This window comes from Clarias gariepinus, chromosome 22 (assembly GCF_024256425.1).
Source record: "Clarias gariepinus isolate MV-2021 ecotype Netherlands chromosome 22, CGAR_prim_01v2, whole genome shotgun sequence".
NCBI classification, from domain to species: Eukaryota; Metazoa; Chordata; class Actinopteri; order Siluriformes; family Clariidae; genus Clarias; species Clarias gariepinus.
This window is the reverse complement of record NC_071121.1, coordinates 14266560-14292874: the sequence shown is the minus strand read 5'-3', so window position 1 is coordinate 14292874 and position 26315 is coordinate 14266560. Positions and strand designations below refer to the sequence as shown.

Sequence of the window (26315 nt, the reverse complement as noted above, 5' to 3'; positions counted from 1 at the left end):
GGAAGATCAGTCAGCCTTTGGAAGGGGAGGCACCAGGGAGAAAATTGATAGCGCAAGCATAGGGGCAGTGAGGTGGTAGAGACCTGCCGGAGATTGTGGTATTCGGTGGGCATTTTGGTCAGGTTGGGGATCTCTTTTTGGAAGGTGGGCAAGGTTTGCCCTGTGGTGGCAGAGCGTAAGCATGACGAGAGGTAGGTGGGGCTCCAACCCAGGATGCTTTGTTTCAGCAAATCTATATGGGGGTTATGCAACCTTAGCCATGGGAGGCCCCAGACAATGGGTTCTTGAGCGTTCAGGACAGTGAGAAAAGTGATAGTCTCAATATGATCACCTGAAAACTGTAAGGTAACGGGGCAGGTGTGATGTGTGATAGGAGCGAGTCTACTGCCATCAACAGCCTAAATTATGAGTGATTGAGACAAGGGAGTGAGTGGGATTTTAAATTGAGAGGCAGAAAAGGTTAAGATCAGGTTTTGTTGGCCCCGGAACATTGGCCCGACATTTTAGTGGACAGGAGCACACAACATGGTCGATTAGGCCCTGCAGGCCAGATGGAAGCTCTCGGGCTGCGAGCTCATCCTTGTTTGAGTCCGAGAGTCTATTGAGGAAGGGCCTTTTCGTCCTAGTCACAGGAGGGCGTGTACTGAAAGAGAAGGCTGTGGAATGGTGTTGAGCCGCCTCTGCTGGATCCATTTTTTGGCCAGATTATACTCTTATGGGTCGCAAGTCGTGATAGATCCAAGTGCAGGGAGGGAACTTCTTGGAATTTATTATGTTGTGTACTGCTTAGAGTGAAGCTTAAAACTGGGCAATTTACATGGGAATCTTATTAACATGTGTGCAGAGAGAGAGCTGCGCTGGAATGCGAAAGCCGGGGCGAGTGCTCCGTGTGCAAAGTGTGTCTGGCAGAAATGCTGAAGTGCAGTGAGTTGGCGAGAGAGCTTTGTATGCAGCGCGGCTTGTGCAGGAATGAGAAGGTGCAGTGATCCGGCGACAGAGTCTAGTGTGCGGCATAAATCCTGCAGGAATGCGGAAGCGCAGAGAGCGGGCAAGAGAGTAAACTCCACACTGACAGCCGGCGAGTGCAAGGGGAAATCACGCAGGTCGGTGGCTGGTTTTGCAGGGCTTATTCATGGTTGAACGCGAGCAGGGTTCAGAGCCAGAAAGACAAGAGAGAGTCCATGATCTGAGTTCGAAGTCGTCAAACAAATCCAATGGTCGATAATACAAAGTCCGTGAGCATGGGAATCCAAAACGCAAGAGTGAGGTCGGGGAAAACAAAGGTCAGTATCGAGAAAGCAAAGCATAGAAAAACGCTGGAAAATTGGCCTATGGAAGGCACTCAATAATTTGGCGACATGGTTGGTTTCAGAGTGTGGTTTTAATGGGTAAGGGGGATGATTAGTGATAGCGCACAGGTGTGTGGAGAGCGGAAAGTGAGGCGGTGAGATATAAGGAGCGGTTGGGAATGTGGGGAATGTGTGGGCTCATGTAATCAGGGGTGCTCATGTACAGTAATCATGGCAGAGCTGTGGCTTGGTGGGTCGTGACAATAAAAGTCCTTGTGGAAATAGTTACAAATGGCCTGATGCTTTGGTGTTCACAATACAAGGGGACTCAGTTCTCTTGATGGCTTTAAATGGTGATATTATTTACTACAATACTATGGTAAGTGAAATAATAATTTGTGATGCTGAACCATCACTATTAATGGTTGATGCCATACTTATGCTTCATGCATCGAGTTACAGACTACCTCATGTGAGTGGTTGGATTAGATAAAATACATGCATACACTATATACTCAGCAAAAAAAGAAACTTCTTCTGACCTTCAACTGTTTTTACTTTCAGTAAACTTAATGTGTAAATATTTGTATGAACACTAAAAAAGTCAACACCATAAGACATAAACTAAAAATGTTTCACAATGTGTCCTTGAATGAAGGGAGGCTCAAAATCAAAAGTTCCAGTCAGTATCTGGTGTGGCCACCAGCTGCTTGAAGTACTGCAGTGTATCTCCTCCTCATGGACTGCCTATTGCGGACAGTCTGAGCACTAATGGAGGGATTGTGTGTTCCTGGTGTGACTCGGGCAGTTGTTGTGGCCATCCTGTACCTGTCACGCAGGTGTGATATTCGGATGTACCGATCCTGTGCAGGTGTTGTTACACGTGGTCTTCTACTGCGAGGATGATCAGCTGTCCTTCGTGTCTTCCTGTAGCACTGTCTTAGGCGTCTCACAGTGCGGACATGGCAATTTATTGCCCTAGCCACATCAGCAGTCCTCATGCCTTCCTGCAGCATGCCTAATGCACGTTCACGCAGACGACCATTCCACAGGTGCATGTTAATTAATTGATTATGGTTAATTGAACATGCATGGAAAACATTGTTTAAACCTTTTAAGATCTGTAAAGCTATTGAGATTTTTACAACATTATTGTTGAAATACACAGTCCTGAAAAAGGGACGTTTCTTTTTTTGCTGAGTATATATATATATATAAGTATGGTAAAAGGTATAAATGTTGGTGGATCCAGAGCCTTTCCCAGTATAGGACAAGGACACAACCTGAACAGATTAGTAGTTTATTATAGTGCATATCAAACAGACAGACACACATACTGTACACACACAATCACCCATAAAGTGACTTTATCTTATCTTGTAATATGTTTGAAATTGGTGTGAGAAAATTAAAGCGTTACCCGCTACACTTACTGGTAATGCATAAGACAGAGACCAAATGTAACTTATAATGATAATATGCAAAAAACATTGGTCAGTTAAAAGCCTAAGTAATGAGGACAAAACACTTACTAATTAATACACATACATTATTAATTTGTCCAGAATATGTGTTTTTGCTTCTTTGTTTTTATGAAAGTGTTATAACAAGCAGAAGCAATTTGTTGAATTATTACAATTTAAGCTACTACACTTGAGTTCCAAATTTGGTCTCATTATTTTTAACCAGACACCTAGTGGACAGGGTTTTCACAAATGTGTATGTGTGACCTAACTACTTACTTATATATAAAAAAAAAAAAGTGTCTTTCTCAAATGAAGGAACCCATATCACTTTATTAAATCACATTTATTTCTCTGTCCCATCAGGTGAATGCATTCCTATCATTTGTTGTTCCCATGGGTCTGATCTCAGTGCTGAACGGAGTCATTGCCAGTCACCTTCTGCGTATGTTTCGTGAGGCAGCTCAGGACAACCGTGTCTGTGTTGTCGGGGGTAATGCCACTATGCTCAGCGTTGCTGTGGAGCCCAACCGAGCCCAGTCATTGCGTCATGGTGTTTTGGTGTTGCGTAAGTAACACTCAAATGTCTATGCATTGTGCATGATGCTTATAAAACACTATGTGGTATCGCATACAAAAAACTGAGGCAACTAATATTACACAAATGTTTTGAATTTTTTTACAAATTTGCTTTTAGTAAAATCTGTCTAAATTATGAATGTATGCAAGTCAGTTTTAAAAAGAGTTCATTTTTAACCAATAAACTAACTGCAAAAAAATTAAGCAAAATAAGTTAGATTGCATGAGTAATAATTGCTATTATTGTTATAATTTAAATGTTTTTATTACTATTATTGTTATTATCTTATTATTTTTACTGCCAATAAACTAGGAATTGGTTGAAAGGGCGTAGCTTAAAATAAAAGGTATGCATTATTGATTATTGGTTAATTATTGGTTATTAATGAGACTCAAATAGCTTTTTTTCTGGTCTTCTTCAACCCTTACGTATATGGCCTCAGCCCTTTTCTGTTCACATTATAGTTATTTTGAAGCTCTCACACCTTTAATGGTTTGGATTATGGGCTATTATTGTTACTATTTTCATGGGCTGTTATTGTTAGAAACATGGGTAATGTCACCGTCACATCAGTGCAGGCAAGATTGGCCTGTAAACAGATATAAGTAAATGGAAAACCTATTTTCTCTGGAAGAAAAGCACTTTACACTGCAAAAAGAGATATTTTTAACAAGTGAATGTAGTAAAATTACTTAATTTCATAATATTTCAGCAAATTAAATATAGATTATTAATTCCAGTTTGAGACAATATTTACACATTTTAAGCATAACCTCCTCTTTGATCAATGACAGAATAAACATAATGAATGATTAAAGAATGTTCGAACTAAAAAATTTAATTGAGTCAGTTAAATACCTTACATGAAACCAAGATAACCGACAGAGCGGAAGAGCACACGCATCTAGATTGTTCTCAACCAACAGATTAGTTCTTTTAGATAGCTGGGTCTATCCAGATAGATAGATTAGATTAGCAGCAAGAGAATTCAAATTCAAAATCGCGAGACAAGTTCACAGTCCCTAAAACAGGTGAAATCATGCACAGAGGTAGATGCAGAAACTTAATAATCCAAGAGGAAAAGGTGAGAGACAAAATCTATACACTGAGATTAATCGCTTAAGAAAATCGAATGAGAACAAGAAAGAAGACACACTAGAAGGATACTGCTGTAGTGAATGCAGCTCTCTGTGCTCTTTTAGATCTGAAGGTTGATTACCTGATAGTTTTCAGGTGTGTGGCAGTAAATAGCTGAGAGCAGAGAAAAAGTGGAGTTACGGCCTACAGTAGATGTGCCAGCCTCATTGGGCTGGCTCATGACATTGTTCCTTATTTACAGTGTGGGTAAGCCTGTACATTGATTATTGCTATACACAACAATGAAGATATACATAAATAAACTATTGGAACACATTGGCGGGTTTTGATAGTATTGTAGGTTTCAGTTGTGGTTGTTTTTCTAAGCTGTCAGTGTTGTGCCTAGTTAGACACCAATACTTGCTCAACTTACCAGCCTGTTCGTCACATTTTTTGAGAAACATTCGATGGAGCTATGGTTTTTATGAATGGTAGGTCTGCTGTAGGCATATACCAGGTCCAGCATATATTTTGGTTGGCCTGGTCATTCATGACCTTTCATAGTCAATCTAGACAGTCGCAGCTAAACTGGCCAATACCCAAGCTATGCCATAAGTACAGTAGCCACTATGGGTAGCTTTGGCAAGCTACAGTATGCATTACTGCACCTACTGCACACCATTCTTGGCTATTACCAGCTGTACTAACTGCTAGGGAGTGCAATGAAATACTCCAGGAGTCAGCATAGTGATGGTGATTAACATGATAAATCTCCAGGATTGTGGCAAAAAAAAATATTTCTTTTGTTCTTTTTTCAATTATTTTAGGTCTATTCATAAGGACCCATAAACCATACTGAATCATCAGCTTTTTTGTGCCTTTGCGTAGCACGAGCATATTTTGCCTTAGTTCTGCCATAACAAAAATCATGTAAGTGGGAACTGGGCATTAGTTATTTGCATGTTTGATTATTTAAACGAATAATGTGTTTCCCTAATATACTTTCCGTGGTGGCCCGCGGAATGGGCTCGCGTTACCTGCCAGCACAAAAGTGGTCCACTACATACAACAAACCCTTGTGACCTTTAACAAAATATTTTGATTTAGTTGACATTTATATTAATTCAATTCAATTCAATTTAATTTTATTTGTATAGCGCTTTTAGCAATTGTCATTGCCGCAAAGCAGCTTTACACAATCAAAAGAATTATTTAAGTTTGTATGAAATGTGAATGTGTATGAATCAAAATGGTCAGTTTGTTCCTGGTGAGCAAGCCGAGGGCGACAGTGGCAAGAAAATACTCCCTGAGATGGTAGTAGGAAGAAACCTTGAGAGGAACCAGACTCAACAGGGAACCCATCCTCAATTGGGTGAAACAGAAAGCAGGAAATGATCTGCATTTATACAGTGTGTTAGGTGGCAGGCAGGTCAGCTATAATAGCTGATGTTAATTGATGTTAATATGGAGTCCAGGTAGTTATTGAAGGCTCAGGTAGACTTGAGAGATCTTGAGATTGTACCAGCTTCAGTAGACAAAGGCCAATGATGTGAGGATCCTGAGACATCCAGAGAAGAACCAGCTCCAGCTGGATTCTGCCTTATTATGGTTGGAGCTACACATCCTGCTGCTGTGCTCCCAGTGATCCAGACCCCATCTGCCCTCTGCACCTACTGACTCATCCCTATGCTGAACTGGACTTCATGTTAATTTAAAGAATTTCTGTTATATTGTACTTTCAGCTGCATAACACACATGATGTTCTATCATTTCTATCTGTTATTACCCAAATGAGGATGGGTTCCATGTTGAGTCTGGTTCCTCTCAAGGTTTCTTCCTATTGCCATCTTAGGGAGTTTTTCCTTGCCACTGTCGCCGTCACCCTTGGCTTGCTCATCAGAGACGTTTCATTCATTCATCTCATTATTATTTAGACACATTTTTCTCACACATACACAATTTTTATTATTATTATTATTATTATTATTATTTTTAATTATTAATTTTTAATGAATTTCTTTTATTTTTGTGAAGCTGCTTTGAGGCAATGACCATTGTTAAAAGCGCTATATAAATAAAATTGAACTGAATTGAACTTGTAGGAAGTTCCAGTCCTGAACTATCGAACTGTCAAGTCCCCAGAGAAACAGTTGCCAACACCAGTCGAGGCCAGAACCAATAACATTTCACATTTCAAAGATACAACCTACTAATCCTCCACTCTGTCTACCCAAATGTGAAGAGTAAGACAAATTAAAACCAAACACTGATTGGTATACAAAGAAAGGTTCCTGGGTTTTTCCAAAAAGAGCTTCAATCTCTGCTCATGCCTCTGTTGCAGCCAGGTGCTTTACTTTCATTCTGTTTCTCAACAATTTTTTTAAACATTTTAAACAAATGCAAAACACTTGTTTTAATTAATTATAATTCCTAATATTTAATTTCAACAATTAAATGATTTTTAATAGTTAATATAAAATACTGTTTATTTAATACACAAAAATAAACTTACTTACCCTCTGTTTGGTTGAAAAAATCTGCCTCGCAGTTACCGCTTGAGATGGGGATGACCAGCCCTGCTGCAGACAGAATGCAGAGGTTTGGGTATATTACTGCCCATTCGTCATTTTTTATTTACCAGAAGCTGCATGATCTGAGTTTGTGCCTTGTCCTTTAGAGATTAGCCAAGGCCGGGCAAAAGACAATGTACTGAATATTTACAGATGTCAAAACTAAATTTTTGTTCTGAAGGCAGATAAGACAGAAATGAATTCAGGTAATTTACCAACCTTACAAAATAACACATGCTGCTTATGGGATATTCATGTGCTAAATAAATGCATGAAAATTAGTGGTCTAACAGTAGCTAGTCTGTCTTGCTAGCCACCGTAGCCAGAAGAGATGTTACATGTAGTCTTGTAGCTAATAACACAGCATACACACCATTACTTTCATAGAATTAGAAGCTACTATCGAAGTCGGAGAACAATTAAACAATTATTAAAAGAGTTACTGTGCCTGGCCTGTGTTGTACTATTCACCACACCACATGTTCAGAGACTGCTTCTCTCAATTTTAGTCACCCAGTCGCCTTTCTTCTTCTTTTGCAGCTGGCATCAATTGCATTTCCTGCCTCTTAGTACACCACATTAACATTCCATTACTCAGTACACCCCATTATTATAATAAACACATTCATCCCTTTGCATAAAAGGGATAGCTTAAAATATATAAATATATGAGGCAAACATTTCTTTGATTCTTCTGGTACATGTTTGCATGATTAAATCATGCAGTTCCTACAAATGTCTAATTCCATGACAGATGTTGTCTGTGTAAATTGTGGCCATGAACTGCAGGCTGTGGTTTTCATTTAATGATTGACTAATATTAACACACTCAAGTGTGCCAATTCAATTCAGTATATTTATATACAGTAGCCCTTTTGTGACAATGAATATTGTCACGAAGCAGATTTATAGAATCAATAAGAAAACTAGGGAAATATGTTTGAAATGCAAGAGGAAATATGTGTAAATTAAAATTAGACCTGAGGTGGCAATAGAGGAAACATTAAGAGGAACCAGACTTACTGTAACACGGAACCCATCCTCATTTGGGTGATAACAGATTGCAGGAATTGATCTGCAGTCATGGGAATGGATTTTTTTGTGCAGATCTTAAAGGGGTCATACGGTCCTACATGCACTTTTTTAAGCTGTTTGGACTGAAATGTGTGTTAGGAGAGTGCGTACACAACCACTCTACAATGATAAAGAGCCACCCAGTGATTTTCTTTTCATTTATTAAAATAAAATGCCCCTCCTGAAATCAGGCCAATCTCAAATGCCTGTCGATATGACGCCACACCGACAGAGGCCGCTCCTACTATAGTTAATTGACACTGGTATTTTAGCAAAGACCAGCCCCGAGTGAGAAGAAGCTGTCGGCCATTGTTTTTTAACGCTGGAGCAAAATGTCGCCTAAGCAAATGTGGTGTACAGTTGTTGGGTGTAATAGCGAACACAGCAGTCGTCATTCACTACCGACATCTGAGCAGCTGAGAACGCAGTGGCTGAATTTTGTTTTTGAAGCTAACGACCCCGCCGATCTACCTAAATGCGTTCATGTTTATGATAATCATTTTTCACCAGACTGCTTTATAAACGCGGGTCAATATAAAGCAGGTTTTGCTAGGAAGCTGCTCCTAAAAAATTTATCTGTACTAACGCTTCGTGTTCCTGCTTTATCTTTACCAGGCTCGGTGAGTGTAATTTCTTTTTCTATGAATCTTTGCAGATCGCCTTTTCTAATAATCACGATAAATAGAACATGGATAGTAACAGCTCGTTAATTCATGCCCATGCAGTGATGAGAAAGACAAACGGATCGATGCATGTCCATTCTTTTAATTTCTGCGTTGTCAGGCGATATTACAAACTTCCGGGTGGGTTCCATACTTAAATCAAACCAAAAACTACTTAAGAAAACAGACCACCGTACCAGATATTCCAGCGTTTTCGCACTTTGGACTGCATTACCCCCAAGGCATTGCCTGCACTGTTTTGTGGGCAATGCTTTGTGAGTAATGCAGTCCAAAGCTTTGCCCGCACTGGACTACACTCCCGTGGCTATACCCCCACAGAACTGGGGGGGGCGGGCTCAGCAGAGATCATAAGCATTTAAAGGACTGAACAGACATGTACTGAAACAGGTTGCTGAGAACAGAGCTAGTTTTTACCAGGTAAAAGTGTTTTTTTACACAACCATTGAGAATTTTTTATTAAAGTATATTACAAATTTTTCATTAGGACCCTGAAGAATTATATTAACATTTAATGAAAAATGGGACTGGATGACCCCTTTAAGCAGAACTGACTATAACAGCATAATTAAAAGTTAGAGCCAGAAGAGAACACAGATTTAATTAGGGCTGCCTGTGAATTAAAACATCCAGACACTCCAGCGTCAACAAACCTTTGTGATCAATGTGAGTGGGATAACGACACCATTACACCACACCTCCACCAGGCCAGGCTACTGACACAAGTTTATGGATTCATGCTGTGAATACCATATACTGTATATCATATATATAGTACATAGCATGAACTAAAGGTGGTACTCTACCAGAATAATAGTTTTACTGCCGTGTCTCCTGCAGCGACGGCATTAAGGGTGCGTTAGCTGCCTTTACTGCTAAGTGGCGCTATAACTACGTATAGATTATAGCCTTAGTTCATTCGCTCAAGGATTAATAATCTGCATGGTAGCAGATAAATTCAAGTGAAACCTTATAATTAAACGAATTCATAATCCCAGTAGTAAATTGAATTTAAATTAAATGTAGTTATTTCATATTTGCATTGAATTTAAGCAAAGTAAATGTTAACACAGTGAGCCTTTAGATTTTATCATGTGTAACGAAAACTATATAAAAAAAACTACATAAGCTACATAACCTTTATAAGACTCTACTTTTATTTAAGTGAATGATGACCAAACATTATGATTTTGTAAAATAATAAAAGCAAACAGGGTGAAGTATTTTGTATTGATTTCGGTGAACATGAGAGCGTCAAAAAAAGAACTAAAGTCTGTGTATACTTAGTGAGAATTATAGAAGGCAAAATTTTTGCTTTTACATAAACTAATGGAAAACAAATAATGTAATTCGTATGGAACGTAAATATAGTTGCATCCACTGCTGCAGAGATGACATAATTAACTTTATCACTACAGCCAAAAATGAAGAAATTACTTTTATCAATGAATTATTAAAATGGTCAGAGTCAGTCTCCTTGCTGTTTTTCCCAGATGCATTCATAATCTACTTCTGCCAATGTATGGCGTTATATTCCTGCCAGAATTCTAAGCGCGTGGTTTGACATTGTCCATTTTGAGAGCAGACAAAGCACTCTATGCACGTGCAATGTCTCCCCTGCTCGCTCAACGTGTTCTCCGCGCACGCACGACTTCTCGATTCTGTGCGCACTTGGCTCTGCCTGCACGCGCATGCAACATTTATTTTCTGTGTGCGCTCGACTCTGCCTGTACCCTCGTTCAACATTGTCCAGCGTTACAAAACTACCACAAAACCAGCCAATCACAGACTTCCACACACTACAAACTGCACGCGCAGAATTGAGCTGTTGAGCGCGCAGTGGAGACATTGCTATGGAAGTATAATAGTGCCAAAATTCCTTAAAGCAAAATTGCATGTTGAATTACATGAACTAAAAATAACGTGTTGCAATAAAAATGTTTGAATTTTTCTGCATTGCAATTTGATCTGAATTGAAAAAAATCCTTAGAGCATTTACAATGTTTGAAATTTTTGCCACTGCAATTTATTGTGGTTGATTTCACATTTCAAGTAAAAGCATTTAAAATTAAATGCAAAAATATTCAAGTTACTAAATTGCAGTTCAAAAATATTTTTAAGTGTTAAAATACAATCTTCATTATTTTTCAATTTTACAAAATCAGGTCGACAAAATTCAGGTAATAAAATTCAAGTCGCTAAAATTCAGGTCTTCACATCTGGGATATCACAGGAAGAGCAGTGGATAGCCGATTGCTGCTGTCCACACCGCAGTTCAAATTCAAATTTTATTTGTCACTTACACAGTCATACACAGTACGATATGCAGTGCAATGCTTATACGACTGCTAGTGACCTTAAAAGAAAAAATAGTAAAAGCTTATACATAAGAAATAATAGGAGTGAAAGAAATACTTTAAAAATAAAATTAACTAGTAAAATATGCTGTACAGAGTAAAATATACTGTAATAAGAGAAATACGTTAGAAAAATAAGATTAACTAGTGCAATGTACTGTACAAAGTAAAAGTAAAATATACTTTACAAATAAAAACAAGATATCTATAAAAAAACAAAATATTAATATATCAAATTAAAAAAATAGAAATAGAAATTTGTCAAAAACAAATTTAGAATTTTTAGATGACTGTGGTGTTCAAGTATGCATAAAAAGTGACTTTGTAAAGTGTCGTATTTGTTCTCCCTCAGGATCTCACTCGGCCAGCTCGGATCCGGAGTTAAAAATGTTGAATTGTGAGTACATTGTACACCAATAGAAACATGGGTGTCTCTTTCATAACTAATGTACTCAATTGTGGTCATTTGACTGGTATTAAAATGCTAAAAACAAAAACAAAGAAAAGGTGGTCGGAGCAGTCGTGACGGCAGCCGACCTCACCAAGCCCATCTTGTTCATCAGTGTACTTTAAAGTGTGCTTCCTGTGCAGTCTACTTCTCGGAAACTACTTACAAATCGGAACGCAGCACTCTTAACTAACAGGCTGGGTTGCCAGTTTCACAATAAAGGGTGTAATGTGTTAAAATTACCCCTCTGCCGTAAACGCTATATTAAAAGCAAAGCCAGCGCTCTTTCATTCATACGCGAGAGCTATGGGGGGGGGGGGCGCACGCCGATGAGCAGCTTTATTTCGGTCGTAGTATACTTAATCACAAACAAAAAACAAAAACCGAGCACAAAGATATACTCACTTAATAAACATTGCTTTTGCAAGGTTTTGCAAGGCCCACGCTGATGTGTGGGGAGTGTATAGGTGTGAACAGCTGAGACATCAATAGGAGTCCCGGTGTCACCTGAGTCAGGTGTCGATAGGTATTACATATTCAGAAAAAGTCATTTATTAGTGAAAAGTCTTTCATTAGTAAAATAGAGGCTCTGATGAAAAAAGTTCATCAGTTTCTTAGTGTTATAATTTAGTTGTTTTGCTATGGGCACACACCCAATACTTTTATTAACTCAGTTCTATGTTTAAAACAATCTCTGAGGTTTGTTTATTCTCCATTTTTGAATGGAGAATAAACAATGGGCCAACTTTTGGTCAATGGACAAAATGACATTGGGCCAGCCAATGATGCCTACATTGACCCAACATATTGTAGCGTTTTTACGCCGGAAAGAATGCTGGAGAGACGAGTGAGCTTATATGCTGCCCAATGCAATGGCTGGGAGTACTTTGTTAGGCACACAGCAGGTATGGCATGAGCAGCACCTTCACTCAGGAACCTACATCCAATTCCGCTTCAGCCTGAACCAGAGCACATTTCACACGTCACACCCCCACACACACAAACAGGGCCGAAGCCACTAACCAAAACACCTTTCCCCAACATGGTGAACACACCGACATCCCCGCAAGGCATGCTGGTCGTCAGCCGCCGCCCCGCCCACGCCACAATATGCACTGCTGTTGGCCCAGCGTTGGCCCTTTAGCAGTGTGCTATTTGGGTGTGCTCTTAATCTTAACATTGATGCGCCTAACATTGATGAGAACTGACAACTTCTGGCAGTCAAACAGGGACCTTTCATAGTTTGAATGGGTTACAAAAAAAGTATTTGAAAACAGCCAAAAGACTCAATGTCCACCAGGCCAGGTGGTCCCATTTTTTAAGGTTCAGTTTCACATTTTTCAGTTGTCCTGGAGCCAAAAACACAGAGCCAGATGCTCTCTATGAACAGTTCTCATTATCACATGGTCTTCCATCAAATAAGACCATATTTTCCCTCTCGTGGGAAAATAAGGCCAGAGTTCTCTTTGATGTGGAGACTTGTGTAAGATGGCCACAAGATCAGGAACCAGGACCAAGCAATTTGTCTGGCCTACCTTAAAGAAGGATGTTTTTAGATTCAAAGCAACATCTGCACCAGAAGCAAATTCTGCAATAAATCACTGGCTGGCTTATCACCCATGGTCACACATCACCATCAATTTCATTACTGAATTCCTTAGTTCAGAGGGCAGTACCTGCATTTTGACTATTGGTCCTTCAAAGTGGTCCATTTAATTTTATTCCTCTACCCAAGCTCCAGCCGACCAAGGATTGTATTATCAGAGTATTTCAGATATCGCAATAGGGGAGTACTACTTTTTTCACTGACTTTGATCTTTGTTTGCTGTAAGGATTTTGAGACTGTCCACTGCTTTGCAAGGCAGAAGTGCTTCTGGTTCACTGCCTTTGATCTTCACATGCTCTAAGAGTTAGAAGACTGTAGATTTCTATACATAAGTGTTACCAGATTCCTGTAACTCCTTTCTTTCTCTCTTTCACTACTCTGTCTAACATTAATGGATATTTCTCCTGCGCACATGAATCTTTGCTTCTGGATCTTTCCTGAGACTAGCCTCATCCACATTCTCAGACACTTAAACCTTTCAGTCAGCTTGAACCAATCTTTTCATTCTCTAAGTGTATCATCTACATGGCCTCCTGCTTAGTGAATATTTCTTCTTCAGTGCAGCATTATAAGCAATCTCTACAGACTATTTTGCTTTAAAAAGCTTGGGAAATAAGCATTTTCTGACATACTAAAACCAGCAAGCAATTAGCAAACTCACTTACTCATCGTCTATACTGCTTTATCCTGTATTCAGGGTCATGGCAATTAGCAAACTCAATAATTACATTTATAAATTGGTTTTACAGGTGTCCCTAATAATGTATACTATATAATATTCATTTATTCATTCATTATCTATACCACTTATACTTTGTAAAATCAGGAATGTGAAGGTCTGAAGGCTATCTCAGAGAACTTGGGCCATGTCTTTGAACTGTGGGAGAAACCCGAAGTACCCAAAGGAAACCCAACAAGCTTGGGAAGAAAATTCATGCAAACATGACTGGTGACAAGATTTGAACCCCCAGCTGTGGAGGGGTGAGGAGCACTACTAACCAGTAAACCACTATGCCACCATATGTGTAATATAGTAGGCAAACATATAACTGCTGTCAGATGTAATTTTGTGTAGCATGTGTTACGTTCCCCTCTAGTCTAGGGGTGGAAGGGAAGTAACAAAATGAATTGAAATAGCAGATTTTGATCTAAAATGAAGAATACAATGTTAAATTTCACAAAACACACTAATCTCAGATGCCAAAAAAAAAACGATTTTATTTACAAACTCAAATATCCAAACCAGGGAGCAAAACAAACTTCAGGAGGGAACAAGGCCAAAATAACAAACATAACAGTTCTAACTAAGTTTTAAAGAAAGCTGGTTAACCTCACAAAAGAAAATACCAAATAAACAACAAAAGTCTTACCTAGCTCCCTTACTAACTTAACACATGAGAAAAGATGGTACAAAAGTAAATGGCGTCCTCCTCCCTACAGCTCCAAATAAAGTAAGTAAGTAAAGACCATAAAGCACTTAAGTTCAAGACAAGTGTAGGAACAGAGTTGTAGCAATAACTACAAAAAGATGACAACTGGTGAAGTTACACTTAGCACAAGCTAACACCTTAGCACAAACAAGCTAACACATAGCACTAGCAATGGCACACAAGCTAATGGCTAAGACAGGAGAAAACACAATAGTCTCTGGTGAGTTGGTCAGTAAACAGGAGGGCACCCTCTCCTAAGCTACTCTGCTCTACACTACCTATCCACAGTACTGCCCTCCTCGTCCTTCAGGTGTCTGCAGCCTTTAACTCCAAAGAGCTCTCCTCGTTAGCCAATGTGGATCCAGCGGTGATTGGTGCAATTAGGCACAGCTGAGCTACATCAAGCTGGCCGTGTGTTAGACGAGAGAAAAGGAGAGAAAGAAACCAAAATACTGTAGTATGACAGTTCATGTTTACACAACATAAAATAAATAACACCCCCCATCACCAAATTTACAACCAGTGGATTGTAAATTATTATAACGTCAGACAGTATTACACACAGTCACCAACATCAGACTTACAAGCCCTGGAAAGTGCATCTGCAACCACATTTTCCACTCCTTTCTTGTGGTGAATATCAAGGTTGTATTCTTGAAGAAACAATGACCAACGCATCAAACGTTGGTTAAGGTTGCACATTCGGGAGAGAAACACAAGAGGATTATGGTCTGTAAAAACAATGAGAGGTACACAACTTTCACCCACATAAACTTCAAAATGTTTAAGTAAAGACATTCTATTCACTCAAGAAATATGTTTGGAATTCTGCTAATGTGCTAATTCCACAAAATCATTACACATAGCACTATCTGCTAAGTATGCACAAAGCAGCCATAACAGTAAAACCACTGACAGGTGAAGAGAATAACATTGATTATCTCATTACAATGGCACCTGTCAAGGGTTTAAATATATTAGGCAGCAGGTGAACAGTCAAATCTTAAAGTCATTGAACTGTAAGCAGAATAAAAGTCAAGCATAAGGAACTGAGTAACTTTGATTAGGGCTTATTTTAATGGATTTTGGACTGAGAACCTCAGATATTCCTGGGGTGCATCTAGAAATCTTAAAACGAACCACATTCAGAAGGGAACCCATCCTCATTTTAATGACATTGAATAATGTGATTATAAATCATTACTATTCCACAGATATACAATATGGAGTCAAACCATTCCTGTGCTAAAAGAATTTTAGGGATGGAATCATAGCGTTTGTAATTACGTGAGCTGTTCTTACAGACAAACATAAAGTATCATGGAGAGATTGCCTACTGTGATAACTGTGTATCTGAGTCTCAAACACTAATTGAAAGGTTATTACTTTGCTTAGGGCTTAAGAAAAAACATTCATGTCCCCCGCGGTGGTCTTTATTATAACAGGCACCAATAAAGTAAAAGCAAGATCGAAGTTGATATGGCAGATCATGAAAGACAAAGATTCTGCTTGGGCAATATGGACTTATGGGTTTAAAGGGCAAAAAAATGCTTGTTTTTATTTATTCTTATCTTTACATTTTACATACTTTTTCATTTATTACTATATGTTTCTTATATATAACTATATATATATATATATATATAGATATATATAAGAAAAGTATAGTAATAAATTAAAAAGTATGTAAAATATAAAGATAAGAATAAATAAAAACAAGCATTTTTTTTGTCCTTTATATATAAAATCTTCTTTAATATAAGACTGTGCTGTTTCTACAAAAGCTTTTAGCATTGGTAATGTTAGGGTTATTGCCACTAAATGTCAAGAAATGGAGAAGAAGGCAGATGTAAGTGCAGATTTTTGAAGTGAGGTACAAATGAAACAATCAAATATCTTAAAACACAAACCTTAAACATGTACTGTGGAAAAACTAAGACTGACATTGTAAAGCACAAAACAAGACAATATGTATAGCAAAAGTTTACCAATACACTAAAAAGAGCAACTCAACTAATTATTAGGGCTAATAAGGACGAGTCAGGACAGTATTTGAATTTTTTTTTTTTACACACCAGGAAAACTGACATAAGCCTAATCAATTCTATTTCTAATCATATATCAGCTTTTTAATTAGCTGTAATGATTCTTTTTTTTTTTTTTTTGATTTGTACTTTGGTATTGCCACCCACTAGTTAACATCACACCCCATGGCACGAAAACTACCAGCTAGGGGTCATGGAGCAAATAATTGAAGATAACCTTCACTTCTTTTCGACCTGTTACTCATGCTGCGTCACAATCACAGGGCAGTGTCACACACTTTTGCTTCAGATGCCCAAAATTGGCTGCAAGCCCCCTCTTTATCCTAGGTGATAAGAAAAATAATAATGCTAATAATCAAAGTAATAATTCATTGGTCAGTGAAGTTAACAGTAATGTTTTTTCCCCATAAATAGGTATAAGAAATGCTGAGTCTTTTCATGAAATTGGAATAAAGTCATTAAATGTAATGATAATATTATGCAGTGCATGAAAGTCATGAAATGGTATTACTGTACTTGTGATTATAATACATTCTTGAATATGTGAAGGTTGCCCAGATTACCACAAACACGCACACACACAAATGTTTATATAAATCATATGTTGGCCTGCATTATAAGATTTTAGTATTTTCCCCTTACAAATCTACCAAAATCATCAGCACTCTCTTCCTAGTTTCTGTGGGGTCACTGATGCCATAGGCTAACTGCTATGTAATTTCCTGCAAGAACAGTTTCCTGACAATCAGAGACCATAGATCACACAGATCCACTGAGCCACAGTAAAGTAAATCTGTAAGCCAGCATCTAATTAATGGCAATCCAAGGAGAAGACTTGCTTTTTTTTGTGGGGTCACAAAGTTCTAGAGGCATTTCTATCCATCTCCATTTATTGAATGTTTCCCTAAATTGAATTCAGCCTAATTAAAAACCTTGTAAAAGCCTGCCTGCTCTGTTAAGCCAAAAGCTTACAAGAGAAGTATTTGCTTGCAGAGTTGAATTTTGTTTAAATAAAGGTACAGTGTAAAAATCCAAATGCAACTGAGTTTTTAGTTCTCTATGCTAATCAGCTATGCTGGTGTTATTGCTCAGTACAGTACAGTACAGTACAGGCTTCCAGCTATTCCCCACTCCGTACATAATATGGCATTAGAATGTTGTGGCAAACTTGTGGCACAGGGTGCTTTGGATGATATAGTGCCAGCTATTGGATCTTTCTAAAGCTGCAGCTAGATAGGCCACTATTGTCCTAATGTCCCAATCAACCAATACGACATGCAACCAGTGTGAAATTGATGGCATCTTATTTACCAAAAGCCTGATGGCATTTCACAGCAAAGACTGGCCCATACAGGTGTACAGCTGAAAAATCACAAGTTTCATGAATTTTTAAAAAATTTTCATTGTATGCAGCAACGTGTATGTGATCTTTTCTCAAACCCCACTAGGGTGTTGCATTCTATGTACACATTCAGTATTATATGTTTTTTTTTAGTCTTTGAACTAATTATTTTTAACTGCTATATGTTGTGACATATCTAATGCAAAAAAAGGGTTTTAATCTGAAAAAAGTTCCATATTTTATAGGTCCATAGAGTGATATTGACAGAGAAATTAATCACAAGTACAGAAAATGCCAAAGATGAGGAGAGAGAGAAAGAGAGCCAGAGAAAGAGAGAGAGAGAGAGAGAGTGGTATGCCCAATTCACATGCTTAATAACTTTGCAAAGACGTCAAACCAATCCATTTATTTAAAATATTCTTGTTTGCGCAGTGGAAATCTAATTTGTAAGAGCTTCATAAATTATTCATGTTGTTTATATCTGGTTAAAATGGACAGGAACAATTTAAATAGCTATAATGTTCAACTACACTGTATTCATTCCTTAAAATTGACACTAACCACACAACATGAAGACTCTGATCTCATCATTTTATATTGTTGACAATGTAAAAACAACAACTACTGAGCTAAAGGAGAATGGAAACATATTTATTTCACCTAATCCCCAAAAAATGTGCTAATACTTCAATACTTAACAGTTGAACAGTTGAATTGCTTGGCCTTTCAGGTTGCTTCATAAATGAACATGGATGGTTTAATTAACTTTTATCTCTTTGACTTTTATGACCTGCGTTTTTAATCCAATTACTTATGGTTATTTTCCAGTTAGGCCAGTTCAAATCATCCTCTTTGTAATTGCATCCCTAAGAGTGAATATTGTTTGTTATTTACTAATTATATAAGTAATACAAATGATTGCAGCACATTGATGATTATAGAAGGTTTTTAAAACGCTTTTTTTGGAAATCATTACCTGAATATGATTGCAAATAAAAGCATTCAAGTATTTTGGGTCAATCAATTAGCAGTCACAGGCATAAAAGTCAAATATTAGTTGAAATAAATCTAGCTGCGTCCAATTAATAAATACAAATATACATAGTTGGGACAGTGGTAGCTCAGTGGTTAAGACTTTGTGATACTGATTAGTATGTCAGAGGTTCAAGCCCCAGCTCCGCAAGTTGATGCTGTTGGGCCGTCTAGCAAGGCTTTTATACTTGTCGGCTCCAGGGATGCCATTTCATGGCTGCCCCTGCAGTCGGACCCCAACTTCCTAACAAGCTTGCAAATGAGCAGAATTTCACCGTGCAGTAATGTATATGTGACAAATCCGACTTAACTTAATCTCAATACCTTTTCCTGAAAAATCCTCAGAGGCTAATTGCATCTCTTACTTAGGAAAAAAATAAAGAATGTCAAGAACATTTGCAATAATGTTCGTAGCTATTGTACAATTAGTATTGTAAAATGGAAAGAAACAGTATGCTGTTATAAACAGAACAGATGAGTATAAATGAGATTTTTATCAGTGGCAGCGCATATTTGGATTTGGACTAAGTGGACTAAAATGCTGTTTTTCAAGAAAGAAGCCCCTACTCCAAAGTTGACACCTTTATTTTCAACTTAAATTTGCAGCTGCTTTCTTGTCTCTGGGACTGTTACACTGGTGGAATAATACAGTATAAAATGAGGACAACCTCAGAATTCTTCAACATAATCGTGAGCTACAGTAGATGGTTGAAACAAGAGTTAAACAAGAGGACAGTCTTTGCCAGGACAGTTTGATAGACTAATAAAACTAACAGATTTAATTGAACACATTTTAGCACCACTATTATAATTTTTGTTTACAATAAAAAGATGCCTTTACGAATGTAATTATAGACAGTTTACTTTAAGATGAGAACCACTGGTAACACTCAAGAGCGAAAAGCCTAAATTATACTTTTCTATAAAAAAAAAATCATGCCCAGTTCTAAAACAAGAATGAATTATACAAGAATGATAGAAAGACAAAAAAATGGACGGGAAAGTTTCAAAGCATCCTGACCACATTATCTGGAGGTAGTGTCATGGCATGGGCATATATGGCATTCAGAAGAGAGGGAAAATAAGGTTGCTGCAATGACCAATTTTTTTATTATATCTTTATCCACTTTGCAATACTGTTACAATAAAACATTTGTTTTCATTTCTTTAAAATAATGTCCATAATTTATTTTAATTTTAAGAAATAAGGGATATAAAGAAATAAGCTAATATAAAGAAATAAGCTCATGATTTTTGCAGTCCTGTATTCTTTGCATAAATCATTTGTCATAAATGCATGGGATTAATGTGCCTTTTATACAACTAGGATGGGCGGTTGGATGCGGTGCCAGATAAATTTCTTTTCATTCCTGATAATCATTGTTTTGTCAGCAATAAGGCTGTGCATAAATAGTGAACCACATGTGCAGGCAAATTTCTTACAAAAAACTGTGTTTAATCTTCCGTTTTATTTTCCACAGGAGCTGTAGTTATTGCTTTTGTGGTTTGCTGGCTGCCCTATCATGCCCGTCGCCTGATGTACTGTTATGTGACTGACTGGACTGAGTGAGTATTTAAAGGCTCTGCACTGTAAACTGTAAAAATCTACATCATAAACAGTTTAAATGACTGCCGGCTCATTACCTACTGACAGAATCAGCAAAACCATAAGGAGCCTATCAAATAAATAGATGCAATATGAACATATTTTTTATTCTTAAAGCCAGGGAATTGTTTGTAACAGTCCATATAACAAGGAATGGATTCTTTAAAACTTAGGGTGAATCCAAAAATAAATTTAAATGAATGTAATTAGCTGGGACTAGATAATCTCTCCTACAGCAGGGGTTTACTTACTTTCATAGTCATGCATAGATACAGTGTTTTGCTCTGAACATCAATGTGAACGTTATTAAGATAGAAATATATGATGTTCTAAATTATCATACAATTCTTGAACCTCTTTAAAAATGTTTTGGATTTTAAAAAAATTGCATTAGCTTACACAGTTATGGCACAAACACATTTACGTGTATGTTGATAAGATTCTCTCTCCCTCTCTCTCTCCCTCTCTCTCTCTGTGGCTCAGCAATCTCTATGACTTCTACCACTACTTCTACATGATTACTAATGTGCTGTTCTATGTAAGCTCAGCTATCAACCCTGTCTTGTACAACCTTGTCTCAACCAACTATCGTCAGATCTTCTTTTCTACTCTGCACAATTTCTTCCTGCCATGCCGACGTAAGGAGGAAACCCGCATGCTTACCAGACACTCTGTCAGCATCTGCAGTAACCACACTTTCTCTACCAATGTCATTAAAGAGACTGTGTACTGATTAGTGTCAGTGCTACATGACACTAAATGTAAATTGATGCTATTAGTGATATTGTTGTTACTTCCTATTGTTTTAGTTGTCACTCTGAGAGTCTAAGTGACTAGAAGAAAGAGGCAAGATTGTGGGCTGGCATCATTGCAGACCTACACATACAAAGGCTCTTGATATATATAAATTGACAAGTATTGATGGTTCAGTTTTTAAGACATTGTGCAAATAATGTATGTACTGTTAACTTCTATACAACTAAAAACGATTTGGGGGAAATTTGGTACTGTATATTTATGCGGTTTATGCTTAATTCTCCTATTATTTTATCATGCATATTTATGCAAACTCTATATTAGAAGTTTAAAAGGAGTATCAAAAATGGCTCTACCCCTTACATTCCCCTTTGAGAACATTAAATATGGACCACTAATAATTATTAGGAAAGCACATTGATATCTTGCCTATTATACTCCTTTTAAAGTTGAAAGACTGAAATGCAACATATTATGCATTCTTGCATGCTTATTAATTAATAAGTTAATTAATTAATTAATTTATTTCCCTCTGGTGCACAATTGGAATGTTCTTGGCTGATACAAGTTTAAAAAAAAAAAGTCTGACCTGTCAATTCCAATTTTGGCCAATTTCAAGATCTATAATTGACACAAACATTTTGTAACTTTAATTTTAAAAATGTATTATATGTATATTATAAAATATGAACCAATTATTACCTTTTACTATGATTTAGTGTGTAATCCAAGCTACCATTAGCAACATTAGCCTGACTGTATGCCTACTTTTAACAAACAATCTTTTGTAAATGTAGCTAGAATGAACGACAAATAACACTAATGGTTTCTAGATAAATTCAGGAAGGAATCTGAGGTGAAAATTTTTTATGACACTCATCCAATCTTGAAGATAACTGTTGGAGTATTTTCCCCATAAATAAACAATGACCACTCACTTAAAAAGACAAAAAGAATTAAAAGAAAGTTTGGGGTTCTTGTTTACAGTTACAGATCATGCTTTTGGCACTGAATGCTCTACTTCACAAAGCAAGTTGGCTAAAAAGGGCACTCCTGGGAGGAGCTGAGCCCCAAGTTGGAGAAGGGTCTTAATTATCATCCTTTATTTCATCACGAATTATGAAAAACAAACAATGGACCAATCTGATGATTTTGTTTTTGATGGAAATATTTACATGTGTAAATGTTAGTGCCCCCTCTTTTAATTCTTTTTTGTTTGTTTGTTTTTGTTGTTGTTGTTGTTTTTTTTACAACATTTTACACCTTTATTACAACAAAATTGTAATAAAGTAAATTCAATAATGTAAAATTCAGTTCATTAAGGGAATTGGGCATTCTATTAAGAACAGCTCTTTTAAGGTCCTGCCACAGCATTTCAGTTGGAATAAACTTTGACTAGTTCGTTCCAAAACCTTGATTGACTGATGTGTGCTTCAGATCATTGTCCTGTTGCATGACTGAATTGCGACCCAGTTTTAGCTGTCAGTCACATGGGCTCACATTTGCCTCTAGAATTCTCTGCTAAAATGCTCAATGAGGTCTGTAGGCTCTTAGATGTAGCTCTGTTTTTGTATTTTTCTGACCACTGCACAGTGTGACTTTGGGGTGATTGTGCTGGGATGTTCAATCCTGGGAAGTTTGGCAGTTGTCTTGAATGCTTTCCACTTGTGTATAATCTTACTGTTGAGTGCTGAATTTTAAATGGTTAGAAAATTTCAGAATATCCCGATTGATGTGCAGCAATAATTGCTTCTGTAAGTCCATTGCTTACAGTATGTCTTTCCCTCTTGGCAACACACCTGAATGCTGAAAACTTCTGCTTTTATGGAGGTCTGCACACCTGCTGATGATCAATTAATCAAGGGCTGATGATTAACAGCACCTGCCTGCAACTCACCATGTTTAATCCTGTGGAAGCAGTAAGGGTGTATCTAGTATTGCCCATTTTGGGCTTCATTTTTGTTAATAAAAAAAAATAATGGCACAGTGTAAAATGTTATATGGTGTTTGTACAAGGTACTGAGACCAGCTAAGATTAGATTTTTATTATATTTTTATACCAAAAAAAAGCATAGGATTAAAAGCTGGGGCACTAGCTCATATACACAACTATACAAATGCAAAGAAAATGAATAGGAAGGTGATGTATATTTCTAATGTTTTTTGCATGTACACAACCTAGACACCTACATGACTGCCCAAAAGTGGTAAAAGGTGAATTTTCTTAATAGTTCCTCTTTAAAGCTGACAAAATGTGTGTTTAAAAAGTTTAATAATGCAGCAGTGCAGTTTAAACTAAGAGCAGAGTAAGATTTAACCTGACAATTCAAGTAACTTTACTGCAACTCCAGGCAATTTTGCATAGCTTAAAGCACTGCTGCTTTAAGACAGAGGAGAAAATAAAAACAAAGAACAAAGATATTCCTCAGCAGTTCAGCAAATTCTATTGATTACTTTTATTGATTAAATCCCTGAGGTAAATGAAAGGTATAATTGTGGGCCACATATTTGGACTAAATGTACTAATTCTGTGATGCACAGGGAATGCTTCAGAAGACCGTAACACATCATTAAGACTCTGTTGCAGCAAATTTATGAATCTATCAACCTGAAAGATTTTTTTCTAGTAATGGACAAAAAGGCAGCTATCATTAAAATAGACAGATAACTTGTCAGGACTTTCTAAGAAAATGAGTGATCTGATATGCAAACTAACAGATATGATATGTACTGTAGAAGGCACTGAAAAAAAGATTTACACTGTGAGGGGGGTAAGATTGTTCCCCATGAAGGCTGTTTCTTGCTAGGATTGACTGACTGAGGTTAGCGGAACAAGAAGGAAAAGTATTAGCAGGATATGAGAGCATGGTTCATAACTGTGTGTGTGCCTGTTAGTGTATGTGTGTGTGTGCAAGAACAAATCATAATGTTTATTAAAATGAGATACCTCCATGAGACACGAGCAAGATGCAGAAGTTGATTAAAACTCTTAAGCAACATACTTAGCTAGCCACTTTTGCGCTATATGATATGTAGTTCCTGAAGGTTCTTTTTCTTTCATACTGTAATCACCGGTTGCTTACCAGCATGTGGTAAAATACTGCACCTTATTTTTTTTAAGTGAATGCTCTGAAGTTATTTATGTGAAATTCATTAGCAAAATAGATGGTTTCATCAGTCTATGTACTTAAATTTTATTTAGGGATAATAAAATAAGATAGATTTATGTGACACTTGTATAACATTTTAATGACCGCATACCAAACCTTCATAAATGATAACCAAGAATTACGTATTCCCAAAGGCAACTGGTACAAAAAAGATGCATTAGTTTGTGAACAAATACCTCTGTGAACCAAGATGAACATAGCACATATATATCCTCTTTTCATTTTCTGGCCTTTTACTACACAAAATCATTAAACTGACTTTGTGGATACTAGGCTGTACTTCTAATATACAGTATGATGAGTCATAAATGAGTCTTTAATATTAACAGGGGTGTGTAGAATGTTATCTCTACTACACTTATTGAATTTAAATAGTTTTGCAAATGTTCCTGCTGCACTGCAATGCAGAGTTAACCCATTTGTGCTTTCATGATAACTGAATCCCATTTGAAAGATCATATCCATTATCTATAATATAGATATACGTTTATTTTATTATTTGATTGCAATTTCCATCCCTAGCCACGAAATATAATGTACTAATCATTATGTCTTAAAAGGAAAATACAAGGCATTTCTGTTTTGCCAACTAACAATTACGTACATATATGGTTGCTAATAGCTGGTCAATGCAAAGGAGAAAACTGTGGTTTTACATGCTATGATTATTATTTATACACTGTCTAAAATATTTTGTCTGTGCTATGTGTAATTTACCTGTAAACATATAATGTGTGTGTTTTATGTACTGTAATTTATGATTACATTGTAACTATATTATATGTTGTGTAGTTATCTTTATGCTACTGTCAGAGTAGTACAAAATAAATTTCAAAGTAAAACCAGTTCTGCTGCTCTGCCTATAGACTTCAGCACAATGGAACTTTTTTTCTGGATTATTATATTATTTTATTTAAACTTTTTTTTACAGTGCTCCAAGTTATAGGCAGATAAGTATGTAGCTCTGGTTTATTATTTTTATAATAAAATATATTATGTACCAGAACGGATCAATAAAATTTGATTGAAATACCTTACCAACAACAACAACAACAATGATAATAATAGGCTAATAATAATAATATTAAATTCAGGAATGTGGTGGTGTAGGAGTAGCAAGCCAATAAAAAGAATTAGTAAATGTAATATTAAAAAAAATTAAAAAGGAAAGTAAATATCATATATATTTTATATCAATTCTTCTTATAGCCAAGGCACACGTAATCTGGTCTGGTAGCTTGGCCTTTGTTTGTTTGTTTGTCACCTGAATGTATTACCAGAAAATACAACTAAACCTGAACTGTTACACTGATCAGTCTTTTGTTTTTCTGGTCCATCAGAAAACCTTTTATTTGTGTAGAACTAATCTTCGTGAAGACAATACAGTGAATTTATTAAAAATATTAAATCATGAACAGATGCAGTTCCTTGCTGGATTATCCTGCTTTTTGAGCAAGTGTGTGTGTGTGTGTGTGTGTGTGTGTGTGTGTTTGTGCAAGTCAAAATAATTACTCAAACAAATTAAATTACTTGTTACGTATAGCTAAACATAAAAACATTTCCCAAAAAAACTACACAAAATGTTAAACGTTGTTCCAAATTGTAAAATGTATTTTAAAAAACACATTAGTTGTTGATGTATTTTTTAACAAAACTAATTAGACACTTGCAAAAGGGTTCACTATGTATGCATTTTTATCCATAAAGATCTGTGTTGCTGTTAGATGAATAAGACTCATAATTCTATTATTAGCTGTAATAACATGTAGTTAACACTTTTAATGTTATTG

At 36.8% G+C, this 26315-nt stretch overlaps 1 protein-coding gene across 1 annotated transcript in view; it reads left to right on the top strand.

Moving 5' to 3' along the window:
- ntsr1 (neurotensin receptor 1 (high affinity)) overlaps positions 1-25898 on the top strand; it is a 39395-nt gene extending 13497 nt beyond the window's left edge. The window contains exons 2-4 of the mRNA XM_053482069.1: positions 3119-3320; positions 20475-20559; positions 21083-25898. Coding sequence (XP_053338044.1) covers positions 3119-3320; positions 20475-20559; positions 21083-21332 — 537 coding nt within the window. The 3' untranslated portion in view covers positions 21333-25898. The remainder of the gene's footprint in view (positions 1-3118; positions 3321-20474; positions 20560-21082) is intronic.
- The last annotated feature ends 417 nt before the right edge of the window (positions 25899-26315 follow it).